The 16,115-nt window shown below is 45.4% G+C and overlaps 1 protein-coding gene across 1 annotated transcript; it reads right to left on the minus strand.

Annotated features, from left to right (window-relative positions):
• Nucleotides 1-887: 887 nt before the first annotated feature.
• Nucleotides 888-15,603, minus strand: RAB13 (RAB13, member RAS oncogene family). Its single transcript, XM_082242836.1, has 8 exons — nt 15,420-15,603; nt 7,464-7,524; nt 5,113-5,173; nt 2,068-2,145; nt 1,664-1,753; nt 1,295-1,360; nt 1,089-1,139; nt 888-1,007 (listed from the first exon to the last, which is right to left on the minus strand). The coding sequence occupies exons 1-8, from the start codon at nt 15,541-15,543 to the stop codon at nt 933-935; spliced, it is 606 nt and encodes a 201-aa protein (XP_082098962.1). The 5' UTR covers nt 15,544-15,603; the 3' UTR covers nt 888-932.
• Between the last annotated feature and the right edge of the window lie 512 nt (nt 15,604-16,115).

Below are 16,115 nucleotides of genomic sequence, written 5' to 3' on the forward strand. Positions count from 1 at the left end.
AGAAAAATAAGAGCCAGCCCCCGATTGGTGGGAGAAAAGCCGTCAGTGGTGGCCCGATTTCCCTTTCGCTTCGTCTCATTGGCCAAAGAAAAGCAACACTTTTTTTTTTTCAATCCAATCAGTTAGTCCGATCCTACAAAATCCTCAGAATCTTGGAACTACAATTCCCAGCATGCACTGGGCACTTCCCTGGACCTTCCTGTAACAGATGCCCCGCCCCCTCCCTCCCATCCTCCAGAACACGGAATCTGCTTCTCCAATAGGAATCCGTCATTTCTAGGGACAGGCTCACAGTCTTAGAATCGGGGGTGCCACTTAATGATCCCCCCCAAAAAAATAATAATACTGCAATCACGTATTTGGGGCGGAGCACTTTCTGCCGAGTTTCGTCCACCGCCAGCGTTTTCAGGGTGCCACCTCCTTATGTAGTAGTCACGGCGATCGTTCTTCCTCTCCAGGCTCTTAAAGTATCCATCTGGAATGTTCATGTGTTTTTTCCTTAAGGGGGGGGGGGGGGGGGGAGTTTTCCATTGGGCGTGGCGGATACTTCAAGAGCCGGCGCAGGCCATGCGGAACAAGAGAGGCGGCGCAGGAGGGGATCCGCCACATTGTATCAAACTTGTTACAGAAGAGGAAAAAATTCGATCTCTTGAAGGAATCCGGATCCCCGGCTGTCATGGTCATCCTTCGACCTGGATGTGGAGCCCCCCCCTTTAAATCTGTACCAACATGGTGGATATTAGGGGAGGCGGAGCTCTGAGGCGCAGGGTGGCAGCTCCTCCCCCTTTTTAACGTTCTTTAATCTAAAGCCACACCCCAAAATGTAGGGGGGGAATGATACCCCATGGAGGGCGGGGCCACCAAATTGTCTCTTATTGGATTCTAAAGTCTCTAATACGACGCATAAAGGGGCACTCCGCTCCGCCGGACCTTTACACCAGCGAGCACTTGCTGCTTCCCTTCTTGGTGGGGCTCTTTAAATCCACCGGGTCCTTCATACCGTGACCCTGCGAAAAAAAAAAGGGGGGGGTTAGCCATGGGACTGAAAGGAAGGGGGGTTATATGACCGGCGTCCAATCATCACTTACCGCCCTCCGCGTCATATTCATCAGGATGTCTGTGGCCAGAGCGTTGAAGGACTGTTGGGGAAGCAACAAAAAAACGGTCAGCGGCGCCATTATTGCGCATAACCCCCGCCCACAAATCCACCCTCTAAAACATTGTTCCTGAAGCCCCGCCCCTTCCAGGGGCTCATGCTGGAGCAGAGCCGGGAACACGGTGAGACTTCTCTTACCTCGTCCACGTTCTGGCTGGACTTGGCGCTGGTCTCGAAGAAGCGGATCCCGTGTTCCTTAGCGAGCTGGGAGGACAGAACCGGAAACATTACAGAGCAGCCAACCCCTCCCCCCCTTCACCGAAAGCCTGATGTCGGGTTCCAGCTAATGTGCACCCCCCCCCCATATAAAGCATCTTCACTCCCCCCCTTCACCGAAAACCTGATGTCAGTTTTCAGCTGGTGTGCACCACCCTCCCCTCCATAGGAAGCATCTTCACTCCACTCCCCCCCCTTTCACCGAAAGCCTGATGTTGGGTTTCAGCTGGTGTGCACCCCCCCCCATATAAAGCATCTTCACTCCCCTCCCCCTTGGCAGTGGTGCATTACCTTTTCGCCGCGCTCCTTCTGGACTTTCCTCCGGCTCTCCATGTCGCATTTATTACCCAGAAGCATCCTCTCCACCCCCGCAGCCGCATTCTGCCGGAGACAAAAAAAAACCAAGATGGCGTGACGTCACCGCCTGTCATGTGACCCGACTGACCGCCCCATCAGGGAAAAGCTCCACCCACAACCGATAAACCTCATTACCTACAAATCGGGGGGTTGCCGGCCGCCAGCTGAAAGCTAAAAATCAGGCTGGCGGAAGGGGTGGCTGCTCTATGCTGATAGGTGGAGGGCCGGGGGGCGGGGAAATCTGCTTGGATCGAAAATTTAATTGGGGTAAATTCTAATTGGCTGACATCATGGTTGTGCCAACCCCTCCCCCCCCCCCCCCAAAATGGCAATCTTACCTCTTTAATACTCTTCATCCAGTTCTGAATATTCTCAAACGATCGCTCGTCTGTGATGTCATAGACCAGGATTATCCCCTGAAAGACACAGCAATACCGAATCACCGACGCTGCAAAGAATCCCCTCCCCCGTGTAATATCACCGACCATCTGACACAATGTTTATAAACAATGTTACTTTGTATCTCTATCTCCCATCTGATTAATGTTTATAAACAATGTTACTTTGTATCTCTCCATCTCCCGTCTAATCAATGTTTATAAACAACGTTACTTTGTATCTCTCTATCTCCTGTCTGATCAATGTTTATAAACAATGTTACTTTGTATCTCTCTATCTCCCGTCTGAGCAATGTTTATAAACAATGTTACTTTGTATCTCTCTATCTCCTGTCTGATCAATGTTTATAAACAATGTTACTTTGTATCTCTCCATCTCCCGTCTAATCAATGTTTATAAACAACGTTACTTTGTATCTCTCTATCTCCTGTCTGATCAATGTTTATAAACAATGTTACTTTGTATCTCTCTATCTCCCGTCTGAGCAATGTTTATAAACAATGTTACTTTGTATCTCTCTATCTCCTGTCTGATCAATGTTTATAAACAATGTTACTTTGTATCTCTCCATCTCCCGTCTGATCAATGTTTATAAACAATGATACTTTGTATCTCTTTCTCCCGTCTGATCAATGTTTATAAACAATTGTTACTTTGTATCTCTCCATCTCCCATCTGATCAATGTTTATAAACAATGTTACTTTGTATCTCTCTATCTCCCGTCTGAGCAATGTTTATAAACAATGTTACTTTGTATCTCTCTATCTCCTGTCTGATCAATGTTTATAAACAACGTTACTTTGTATCTCTCTATCTCCTGTCTGATCAATGTTTATAAACAACGTTACTTTGTATCTCTCCATCTCCCGTCTGATCAATGTTTATAAACAATGATACTTTGTATCTCTTTCTCCCGTCTGATCAATGTTTATAAACAATTGTTACTTTGTATCTCTCCATCTCCCATCTGATCAATGTTTATAAACAATGTTACTTTGTATCTCTCTATCTCCCGTCTGATCAATGTTTATAAACAACGTTACTTTGTATCTCCATCTACCGTCTGATGTTTATAAACAATGTTACTTTGTATCTCTATCTCCTGTCTGATTAAGATTTATAAACAGCTTTAAGACAGAGATACAAAATAACATTGTTTATAAGTAAGTTTGGGGGGGGGGGGTTACACATTCAGAGTTGGGTGTGGGGGGCGGTAGTGATGGTTTTGTATGGGGGGGGTGTACGGGAGTGGGGAGGAGGGGGGGGTTTACGGGAGAAGGTGGGTGGGGTTACACATTCAGAGTAGGGTGTGGGGGGCGGTACTCACCATGGCCCCCCGGTAAAACGCCGTAGTGATGGTTTTGTATGGGGGGGGTGTACGGGAGAAGTGGGGTGGGCGGTACTCACCATGGCGCCCCGGTGATACGCCGTAGTGATGGTTTTGTATGGGGGGGGGGGTGTATGGGAGTGGGGAGGGTACACATTCAGAGTAGGGTGTGGGGGGCGGTACTCACCATGGCCCCCGGTAATACGCCATAGTGATGGTTTTGTATGGGGGGGGGGTGTATGGGAGTGGGGAGGAGGGGGGGAGGGTACACATTCAGAGTAGGGTGTGGGGGGCGGTACTCACCATGGCCCCCCGGTAATACGCCGTAGTGATGGTTTTGTATGGGGGGGGGGTGTACGGGAGGGTACACATTCAGAGTAGGGTGTGGGGGGCGGTACTCACCATGGCCCCCGGTAATACGCCGTAGTGGTGGTTTTGTATGGGGGGGGGTGTATGGGAGTGGGGAGGAGGGGGGGGAGGGTACACATTCAGAGTAGGGTGTGGGGGGCGGTACTCACCATGGCCCCCCGGTAATACGCCGTAGTGATGGTTTTGTATGGGGGGGGGTGTACGGGAGGGTACACATTCAGAGTAGGGTGTGGGGGGCGGTACTCACCATGGCCCCCGGTAATACGCCGTAGTGATGGTTTTGTATGGGGGGGGTGTATGGGAGTGGGGAGGAGGGGGGGAGGGTACACATTCAGAGTAGGGTGTGGGGGGCGGTACTCACCATGGCCCCCCGGTAATACGCCGTAGTGATGGTTTTGTATGGGGGGGGGGGGTGTACGGGAGGGTACACATTCAGAGTAGGGTGTGGGGGGCGGTACTCACCATGGCCCCCGGTAATACGCCGTAGTGATGGTTTTGTATGGGGGGGGGGGGGTGTACGGGAGGGTACACATTCAGAGTAGGGTGTGGGGGGCGGTACTCACCATGGCCCCCGGTAATACGCCGTAGTGATGGTTTTGTATGGGGGGGGGGGTGTACGGGAGGGTACACATTCAGAGTAGGGTGTGGGGGGCGGTACTCACCATGGCCCCCCGGTAATACGCCGTAGTGATGGTTTTGTATGGGGGGGGGGTGTACGGGAGAAGTGGGGTGGGCGGTACTCACCATGGCGCCCCGGTAATACGCCGTAGTGATGGTTTTGTATGGGGGGGTGTATGGGAGTGGGGAGGAGGGGGGGGAGGGTACACATTCAGAGTAGGGTGTGGGGGGCGGTACTCACCATGGCCCCCCGGTAATACGCCGTAGTGATGGTTTTGTATGGGGGGGGGGGGGTGTACGGGAGGGTACACATTCAGAGTAGGGTGTGGGGGGCGGTACTCACCATGGCCCCCCGGTAATACGCCGTAGTGATGGTTTTGTATGGGGGGGGTGTACGGGAGAAGTGGGGTGGGCGGTACTCACCATGGCGCCCCGGTGATACGCCGTAGTGATGGTTTTGTATGGGGGGGGGGGGGTGTATGGGAGTGGGGAGGAGGGGGGGTGTACGGGAGGGTACACATTCAGAGTAGGGTGTGGGGGGCGGTACTCACCATGGCCCCCGGTAATACGCCGTAGTGATGGTTTTGTGTGGGGGGGGGGGTTGTATGGGAGTGGGGAGGAGGGGGGGAGGGTACACATTCAGAGTAGGGTGTGGGGGGCGGTACTCACCATGGCCCCCCGGTAATACGCCGTAGTGATGGTTTTGAACCTCTCCTGGCCGGCGGTGTCCCTGGAGAAGGAAAAGGAAATATTGAATTGTTTTGCTGTATAAATAATCGATCATCACTAATTCATAAATCAATTTCTCTTCACACACAATCAGCCGATGTCAGCTCCGGCCTCAACATGAAATTCTTTATTTTTTACCCCGGAGACTTCCATTTTCTTAGCCTCTGGCACTTTCTCTGTCCTCACAGCTCAGTCTCTGTGCTTCTCTATACAATGCAGGCAGTTCATGGCTGGTGGGAGGAGCTCCAGAGCCCTAAGTCCTGATGCAAGCAGTGGGAGGAGTTTTACAAATATCAAAATTCCTTGATGGGTGGGCGTCAGTCTGGAGGAGTGGGCGTTTCTAGGCAGGCTGTATTTGCATAGGTAAAGCCCACATGTGATGTGGAGTTTCCATGATTGGAAGCAGAGGGAGGAGTTATGTAAATATCACAATTCCTAATAGGTAGGCGTTCCTAGGCAGCCTGTATTTGCATAGGTAACGCCCACATGTGATGTTGATCCTCCATGACTGGAAGCAATGGGAGGAGTTATACAAATGTCAAAATTCCTTGATGGGCGGGTATCAGTCTGGAGGAGTGGGTGTTCCTAGGCAGGCTGTATTTACATAGGTAACGCCCACATGTGATGCTGAGATTCCATGATAGGAAGCAGTGGGAGGAGTTTTCTAAATATCAAAATTCCTAATGGGTGGGCGTTCCTAGGCAGCCTCTATTTGCATATGTAACACCCACATGTGATGCTGAGCCTCCCTAATTGTAAGCAGTGGGAGGAGTTATGCAAATATCTAAATCTGTAATGGGTGGGGTGTCAGTCTGAAGGAGTGGGCGTTGCTAGGCGGGCTGTATTTACATAGGTAACGCCCACATGGGATGCTGAGCCCCCATGAGTGAGAGCAGTGGGAGGAGTTATGCAAATATCTAAATCTGTAATGGGTGGGGTGTCAGTCTGAAGGAGTGGGCGTTGCTAGGCGGGCTGTATTTACATAGGTAACGCCCACATGGGATGCTGAGCCCCCATGAGTGAGAGCAGTGGGAGGAGTTATGCAAATATCTAAATCTGTAATGGGTGGGGTGTCAGTCTGAAGGAGTGGGCGTTGCTAGGCGGGCTGTATTTACATAGGTAACGCCCACATGGGATGCTGAGCCCCCATGAGTGAGAGCAGTGGGAGGAGTTATGCAAATATCTAAATCTGTAATGGGTGGGGTGTCAGTCTGGAGGAGTGGGCGTTCCTAGGCAGCCTGTATTTGCATAGGTAACGCCCACATCTGAGGCTGAGCCTCCAAGATTGGAAGCAGTGGGAGGAGTTATGCAACTATGAAAATCCCCGATGGGAGGAGTGGGTGTTCCTAGGCGGGCTGTATTTGCATAGGTAACGCCCACATGTGATGCTGAGCCTCCATGACTGAAAGAGCTGAAAGCCAATGAAGGAAAGGGGGTGGGGCCAGAGACTGTCAGGCTTTGGCACTGAGTCTGGGGCACGTGCAACTTCTGCCCCCCTATTGTCCCAGCTTTGATAAGATGGGTGGGGCCAAGGACAGTCAGGCTGAGGAGTAAAGGGTTAGATGATGCTGGATGTCCTCCAGCCAGGAAATGAGGTGGGGTTGTATCTGACTTTCTGCATTTTCTAATGGACATTGTGAGAAGCTCGCAGTGTGCGGTAAAATCAGAGAAAGGCCTCGATCGATTGTGGATGGAGGGAGGATTGAAGCAGACACGGTGACACATTGGTGACACGGGGACATTTCCTGTAGGCAGTAATTGTTATTTGTTCTGCAATCCGCCCCGATATCGCTCCAGGCACAGCTGCTGCAATGACATCAAACAAATACAGCCCCCCCCTCCACCCCCCGGGGGGGAATATAAGTTAATTATTCATCTTTAATTTTTGAACACGCCTCCCCTGGAAGGGGAATTCCACACAGAGAGACGCCGACACCTCCTCATATCTGTAATCCAACCACTGAAATCTCATTTCCTGGTATAAGGTGACAACTTCCTGTCCCTTACCTCCCCCCCCCCCCTCTAAATCTCCTCCTGTGTTGTCACCCCGTCACACACACAGAGGCACCATCAGGAAACCCATCCTCAGCAATGCCATGGCATCCATCACCGGAGGGCAAGAGGTGGGCAGGAGGGGCGGCTGCCCAGGGCACCACAAGGAGGATGGGAGGGAGGAATCTATGCTGGGGGGGGGGGGGGTTAGCATGCAGATTAGTGCTCAATTTTATTTATTTGGGTGGGGGGGGGGAGGGGGATGGGAGGAACTCTGAATAATAAAAGCATTCTCTCACCAAACCTGCAGCTTGATCTTCTTCCCCTGGATCTCCGTGGTCCGGATTTTAAAGTCGATCCCTGCAGAAAAATGAAAGCAAAATTATATAATATAAAAAACAAAAAAAACAAAAAAAACAAAAAAAAAGGAAAAAAAGAGGGGGGGGGGGGGGGAAGAAAGAAAAGAAAAAAAAAAAAAAAAAAAAGAGAAGGAAAAAAAAAAAGAAGAGGGGGGAAAAGAAAAATAAAAAAAAAAAAAACGGAAAAAGAGGGGGGAAAAGAAAAAAAAAAAAAAACAGAAGAAGAGGGGGTAGGGAGAAGGAAAGCAAATAAAACAAATGGGGGGGGGATTAGAAAATTAAAAAAATAAAAAATAAATAAAAAAAGAGTGGAAGGAAAGAAAGAAAAAAATAAAAAATGTATGAAGGGGGGGGGGGGGGGATGGGAAGGAAAATGTAAAAAAAAATAAAAAGGGGGGGGGGGCAAGAAAGATATGGGGGGACATTACTATGACCAATCAGAGTTGTGTACAGCTGCTGTGAGCTGCACTGCACAGGGCCGGCTGGTATGGGGCTTTGTGTGTGGGAAAATCATGACTTTTTGCAGCAAGGCGGTGAAGCGTGGAAGAGGGGGGGGGGGGGTCAGTCAGTAGAACTTGTGTTCTGTAGACGGTGACATTCCACATGGCGATGATTGGTGGCGCTGGCCGCGGAGGTCTGACTAATGATTAACCCCCGAGCCGTCCGAGGAATGTAGACACAATGTATCAAAATTCAGCCGATCGGCAAAAGACAATTATTACCCAATTCTGAACTCCGCAGACCGGCCTCACCAGGAAAAAAGATGGGAATTTTTCTGGTGCAAACTTAGGTGTGCGCAGTCTACTGCATCACAGTGCGCACCCCAGAGCTCATACAGAGAGGGCAGTGGTCGGTGTCAGTAGGGCAGAGGACGGTGTCAGTAGGGCAGAGGACGGGGTCAGTAGGGCAGAGGACGGTGTCAGTAGGGCAGAGGACGGTGTCAGTAGGGCAGTGGACGGTGTCAGTAGGGCAGTGGACGGTGTCAGTAGGGCAGTGGACGGTGTCAGTAGGGCAGTGGACGGTGTCAGTAGGGCAGTGGACGGTGTCAGTAGGGCAGAGGACGGTGTCAGTAGGGCAGAGGACGGTGTCAGTAGGGCAGAGGACGGTGTCAGTAGGGCAGTGGACGGTGTCAGTAGGGCAGTGGACGGTGTCAGTAGAGCAGAGGACGGTGTCAGTAGAGCAGAGGACGGTGTCAGTAGGGCAGTGGACGGTGTCAGTAGGGCAGAGGACGGTGTCAGTAGGGCAGAGGACGGTGTCAGTAGGGCAGAGGACGGTGTCAGTAGAGCAGAGGACGGTGTCAGTAGAGCAGTGGACGGTGTCAGTAGGGCAGAGGACGGTGTCAGTAGGGCAGAGGACGGTGTCAGTAGGGCAGTGGACTGTGTCAGTAGAGCAGAGGACGGTGTCAGTAGGGCAGAGGACGGTGTCAGTAGGGCAGAGGACGGTGTCAGTAGGGCAGTGGACGGTGTCAGTAGGGCAGTGGACTGTGTCAGTAGAGCAGAGGACGGTGTCAGTAGGGCAGAGGACGGTGTCAGTAGGGCAGTGGACGGTGTCAGTAGGGCAGAGGACGGTGTCAGTAGGGCAGAGGACGGTGTCAGTAGGGCAGTGGACGGTGTCAGTAGGGCAAAGGACGGTGTCAGTAGGGCAGAGGATGGGGTCAGTAGGGCAGAGGACGGGGTCCCCGCGCTCCATCATGAACACGCCTGTGGTCCTCCATGATACAAATGTTCTGTGCTATGAATGTCGCCCGGGTATTTAGTTATTGATCGACCATCTACTGCTTGTTGTATTTTAGTATTTACAAAAAAAAAAAAAAAAGCACAAAAGAATAAATTCACAAATCCTTTAAAAAGAAACATTATACAACTTTTTGTGTGTATGTGTAATATAAGAATATTTTTCCTTGTTACTTTTGCAAAGTGCTTTTCTTTACTTGTGCATTTTATTATTGCCATAAAAATAAAAAAAAAATAATAAAAAACAAAAAGTAAAAACCCACAATTGTTTTTTTTTATAAAATATATTCTTTTCATTTTTCCTGTAAAAAATAAAAAAACACACTAAGACAAAATACAAAAAGTAAAAAACAATCCTTGGATTCCATTTAAATAAAATTTTCCCATTAAAAAAAAAAAAACCTTTATTTTGCCTCCCCCACTGACTCCGACGCACTCTGATAAAATTTTGCAAAAATAATAAGAATTTCAGAAAAATTCTGGTGAAATGATGATGGTGACATTAGCTCATCCATGGTTTGGGGGGAGGGGAGGAAGAAAGAGCTCTGATTGGAGCTGTGAAGTGATGAGCGGTGTTCCTGCCATTGTTGTGCGATGACATCACTCCGCATCCCGGCCGTGACAACAAGGAAGCGTCTAATGTGCATTCTGCGCTCCGGGAAAAAAAAAAAAAAAGTGACCGGCCGGCTGCACTGACTCACTTCCCAAACTTTTTACAGACAAAAAAAAAAAAATAAAAAATTCCTAAAGTTTTAAAAACAAATATCCATCGTTCGCAATCGAAACGACTGCATCAATATCGCTGATGTTTAAAGTCCTACGGCATCATTGTGCACAATCCACCAGTAATGAAAGAATATTCCAGACTGGAGTAAAAAAAAAAAAAAGACAAAAATTTGTGCGCATTGTGGCATTATGATTTTTTTTTTTAAACTTTTTGCTAAAATTTGGGATGGAGGGTGAAAGGGTTAAAAACATAAACATTGTGCCGGACCAGAAATACAGGAATAAAAGCATTAGTAAATTGTCTTCTAAAGTATATATAAAAAATATATATAAAAAAATAAAAAAGGTAGAAAATTATGGCTAAATAAAAAAAAATAAAAAAAAAAAATAAAAAAAAAAAAATATATATATATATAATGTCTTCTAAAGTATATATAAAAAAAAAGGTAGAAAAATTTGGCTTAATAAAAAATAATAAAAAATAATTTCCTGCAGTCTGAAAAACAAATATTATTATTATTTTCTTTTTTTATTAAGCCATAATTTTCTACCTTTTTTATTTTTTTTATATATATTTTAGAAGACATTTTATTTATATATATATATATATATATATATATATATATTTTTTTTTTTATTAAGCCAAAATTTTCTACCTTTTTTTTTATATATACTTTAGAAGACATTTTTTATATATATATATATATATATATATATATATATATATATATATATATATATATATATATATATATATATATCCGTTCACACTGATTGCGTCAATATCGCTGAGGTTTAAAGTCATACAGAATCGCCGCGCACAATCCAGCAGTAATAAAACAATATTCCAAGCTGAAGTCAATTTTTTTTTTAAATTAGAAAAAAAAAAATTTAAAAAAATTACAAAAATGAGTGCACATTGTGATTTTATGATTTTTTTTTTTTTGGCAGAAATACACGAATAAAAGCATCAGTTATTTGTGATTTTTTTTTTGTGGAAGACAATACACAAATAACTGATGCTTTTATTCGTGTATTTCTGCCAAAACGTTGGCAAAAAGTTAAAAAAAAAAAAAAATAAATAAAATCACAATTTTTTGTAATTGTTTATTTTTCTCTTCTTTTTTTTTACAGCAGTGTGGATTTTTTTTTTTTTTACTTTTTTCCTTACAGCAATGTGGATTTTTTTTTCCTTACAGCAATGTGGATTTTTTTTTTCCTTACAGCAATGTGGATTTTTTTTTTTTACTTTTTTTCTTACAGCAATGTGGATTTTTTTTTCCTTACAGCAATGTGGATTTTTTTTTTTTACTTTTTTTCTTACAGCAATGTGGATTTTTTTTTCCTTACAGCAATGTGGATTTTTTTTTTTTTTACTTTTTTTCTTACAGCAATGTGGATTTTTTTTTTTCCTTACAGCAATGTGGATTTTTTTTTTTTACTTTTTTTCTTACAGCAATGTGGATTTTTTTTTCCTTACAGCAATGTGGATTTTTTTTTCCTTACAGCAATGTGGATTTTTTTTTTTTACTTTTTTTCTTACAGCAATGTGGATTTTTTTTTTTTATTTTACTTTTTTTCTTACAGCAATGTGGATTTTTTTTTTACTCTTTTTCCTTACAGCAATGTGGATTTTTTTTTTTTACTTTTTTTCTTACAGCAATGTGGATTTTTTTTTCCTTACAGCAATGTGGATTTTTTTTTTCCTTACAGCAATGTGGATTTTTTTTTTTTACTTTTTTTCTTACAGCAATGTGGATTTTTTTTTTTTTTATTTTACTTTTTTTCTTACAGCAATGTGGATTTTTTTTTTACTCTTTTTCCTTACAGCAATGTGGATTTTTTTTTTTTTTTACTTTTTTTCTTACAGCAATGTGGATTTTTTTTTTTTTTTTTTTTTTTTTTACTCTTTTTCTTACAGCAATGTGGATTTTTTTTTTCCTTACAGCAATGTGGATTTTTTTTCCTTACAGCAATGTGGATTTTTTTTTCCTTACAGCAATGTGGATTTTTTTTTTTTTTTACTTTTTTCCTTACAGCAATGTGGATTTTTTTTTCCTTACAGCAATGTGGATTTTTTTTTTCCTTACAGCAATGTGGATTTTTTTTTTTTTTACTTTTTTTCTTACAGCAATGTGGATTTTTTTTTCCTTACAGCAATGTGGATTTTTTTTTCCTTACAGCAATGTGGATTTTTTTTTTCCTTACAGCAATGTGGATTTTTTTTTTTTACTTTTTTTCTTACAGCAATGTGGATTTTTTTTTTTTATTTTACTTTTTTTCTTACAGCAATGTGGATTTTTTTTTTTTTTTTTTTTACTTTTTTTCCTTACAGCAATGTGGATTTTTTTTTTTTTTTTTACTCTTTTTCTTACAGCAATGTGGATTTTTTTTTTTTTTTTTACTTTTTTTCCTTACAGCAATGTGGATTTTTTTTCTCCTTACAGCAATGTGGGTGGGGTGGCCCCATTCATGTGAATGGGGTGCGTTTGACCCGCCAAACAGAAGAGGGGGGTATAATTTTTTTAAAAATTCCAAGTGGCCTCTTCTTTTTACCCCCACCCCCAATGCCATCCCAGCCACCTGTGTGGTCACATTCTATAAAAAAAAAAAAAAAACAACCAAATTAAAAAAGAGAAAAAATATTTTATTGTGTCACCAGAACAGGAAGTGAAATGAAATCCCCCTCCGTGGGGACACAGACAGCAAAACAAAGCTGACAGAAGTTCACCGCATTGTCTACTGTAAAAAAAAAAAAAAAAAAACACCACACAATGATATTTGGGTTTTGGAGAGTGCAGGAGGAAAACGCTGATCAGCAGAAAGGACTTTAATCCCAAACACAGCCACAGCGGCGAAGCTCTGCATGGTCAGACGGTTCATGAAAAGTGCCGGCCGAGAAATCCACAAATCGGAAGCCGGAGGATGACAGCAGACGGCACAGAGAATCAACTGATAACAAAGTAACCGGATGATGTCACATCAGAGAGAAGATAAAGAGATTCACCGAGAGACACAACAACCGGGAACCCGCCTGACATCACAAGATCACCGATTCCAGAGATTCCGACTAACCGGCCCCAGAGATTCCAACCAAAGAGGGACCCCTACAAAACTGACTCGAGAGATTCCGACAAACCAAACAAATAAAAGGGTTCCACCAAAACTGACCAGAGAGATTCCACCGGACCAACCAACAAAAAATTCCAACAAAAAAAAATAATAACTTACCAAAGAGAGATTCCACCGAACCGACCCGAAAGAGTCCAACAAAGAGTCCATAGTCTGGAAAACTGACCCGAGAGAATCCGATAAAACCGATTATAGAGAGATTCCAACAAAATCGATCAAAGACTGAGAGCGGAAAAAGCCATTGGAGAGATTCCACCAAACTGACCGGGAAGAGTCTAAATAACCGGCCAAAGGGTGAAGAGAGAGATTCCGACAAAATCAAATGGACAGAGTCAGAAAAACTGACCACATAGAGATTCCAACAAACAGACCCCAGAGATTCCAAATAACAGACCCCAGAGATTCCAAATAACAGACCCCAGAGATTCCAAATAACAGACCCCAGAGATTCCAAATAACAGACCCCAGAGATTCCAAATAACAGACCCCAGAGATCCCTACAAACCCAGCCCCAGAGATTCTAACCAAAGAGGGACATCTACAAAATCAACACGGGAGATTCCAACAACAACCCGACCCCAGAGAATCCAACAACAACCCGACAACAGAGAATCCAACAACAACCCGACAACAGAGAATCCAACAACAACCCGACAACAGAGAATCCAACAACAACCCGACCCCAGAGAATCCAACAACAACCCGACCCCAGAGAATCCAACAACAACCCGACCCCAGAGAATCCAACAACAACCCGACCCCAGAGAATCCAACAACAACCCAACCCCAGAGAATCCAACAACTAACCAACCCCAGAGAATCCAACGACTAACCGACCCCAGAGAATCCAACAACAAACAGACCCCAGAGATTCCAACAACTAACTGACCCCAGAGAATCCAACAACCAACCGACCCCAGAGATTCCAACAACAACCCCGACCCCAGAAAATCCAACAACTACCCCGACCCCAGAAAATCCAACAACAACCCCGACCCCAGAAAATCCAACAACTACCCCGACCCCAGAAAATCCAACAACAACCCGACCCCAGAAAATCCAACAACAACCCCGACCCCAGAAAATCCAACAACAACCCCGACCCCAGAGAATCCAACAACTAACCGACCCCAGAGAATCCAACAACAACCCGACCCCAGAGAATCCAACAACAACCCGACCCCAGAGAATCCAACAACAACCCCGACCCCAGAGAATCCAACAACAAACTGACCCAGAGAATCCAACAACCAACCGACCCAAGAGAATCCAACAACTAACCCGACCCCAGAGAATCCAACAACCCGACCCCAGAGAATCCAACAACAAACCGACCCCAGAGATTCCAACAACTAACCGACCCTAGAGAATCCAACAACTAACCTGGGGTCAGTTTGTTGTTGGATTCTCTGGGGTCGGTTGGTTGTTGGATTCTCTGGGGTCGGTTGGTTGTTGGATTCTCTGGGGTCGGGGTTGTTGTTGGATTCTCTGGGGTCGGCTAGTTGTTGGATTCTCTGGGGTCGGCTAGTTGTTGGATTCTCTGGGGTCGGTTGGTTGTTGGACTCTCTGGGGTCGGTTGGTTGTTGGATTCTCTGGGGTCGGTTGGTTGTTGGATTCTCTGGGGTCGGTTGGTTGTTGGATTCTCTGGGGTCGGTTGGTTGTTGGATTCTCTGGGGTCGGTTAGACTTCAGAGGTCCCAACCAAAGAGGGACTCCTACAAAATCGACACAGGAGATTCCAACAAACTGACCGGAGAGATTCCAAACACAAAGTGTACGGAATAGAATTCAAAATCATAAACATAATAATAATAATAATAATAATAACGAATTAAAAAAATAAATAAATAAAAAAGTAAATAACAAATAAATAAGAATGTAAATGATTGGAGAGATTCGGGTCTCCGGCTCGGTGAAATTCTATGGAGGCCGTCGGCCTTCGGAGGGATTTTCCCAATTTCACCAAAACTGGGCGCAACTTTTTAACTTTTACCCAACCGACACGCAAAGGCGGTCACCGCGATCGATGACGTTATAAAACTTTTACCTTTTTTTCAGGGCGTTGTTTTTTTTTTTTTTTTTTTTTGGTAAGACGAATAATTATCTTCCCAAAAAAAAAAAAGTTGGCGATCTTTTTGAATGAACCTTCTGGCCCCCAGGCCGGGGATGACTCCGGGTATCGGCTGACCCGCAGAGCTTACAGTCGGTGAAGTCAGGCAGGACAGGACACAACTTTTTTTTTTTTCCCTGGGGGGGGGGATGCGGATAGAAGTTTGGGGGGGTGGGGTGGGGGAGGGGAGACTCACCTATGGTGGAGATGTAGGTGCTGTTGAAGCTGTCCTCAGAGAAGCGGACGATCAGACACGTCTTCCCCACCCCGCTGTCCCCAATCAGGAGAAGTTTGAAGAGATGATCGTAGGACTTCGCCATGTTTGAAGGAGAGAGGAGAGGGAGGAAGGAGGGTGGAGATGGGGGAGGAGGAGGAGGAGAGGAGAGGAGGGGGGGGGGGAGGGGGGAGAGCCCGCATAGCACACAACTCAGGATTGGTTGACTGGAAAGCAGGAAAACATAGGAAGAGGAGTCAGGACACACCCCCGGGAATTCTCCTAAAGGGGCACTCCACCCGCAACTGACACTCCGTGTGTTTGGCCAGATTTTACATTGCTCACCATACACGGTACAATCTGATTGTACAATCTTCAACCAATATAAATCCTATATAATAATAATAATAATATGTACTGCCAGAGCCTGTCTGGTTGGATACAAACTTTTAGGGTAGATAACATAATTCTTCCAAATCGCAACATTTTATCAAATGAGTTCCTGGGTCTGTACCCCCGCTGTGCCCATTATGAGGGGTTCCCACCATCCCTGTGCCCATTATGAGGGGTTCCCACCATCCCTGTGCCCATTATGAGGGGTTCCCACCATCCCTGTGCTGAGTTCCTGGGTCTGTACGCCTGCTGTGCCCATTATGAGGGGTTCCCACCATCCCTGTG

Source organism: Pelophylax lessonae (assembly GCF_965119305.1).
Source record: "Pelophylax lessonae genome assembly, chromosome: 13".
NCBI classification, from domain to species: Eukaryota; Metazoa; Chordata; class Amphibia; order Anura; family Ranidae; genus Pelophylax; species Pelophylax lessonae.

Bases quoted from the DNA above. Each gene is read 5' to 3' on its own strand.
- RAB13 (XM_082242836.1), bottom strand. From the start codon at position 15,543: ATGGCGAAGTCCTACGATCATCTCTTCAAACTTCTCCTGATTGGGGAC. The intron at 1,140-1,294 runs GTAAGAGAAGTC...CTTCCCCAACAG, and splicing joins CCAGCCAGAACGTGGACGAG to TCCTTCAACGCTCTGGCCAC. The intron at 1,008-1,088 runs GTAAGTGATGAT...TTTTTTTCGCAG, and splicing joins TGAATATGACGCGGAGGGCG to GGTCACGGTATGAAGGACCC.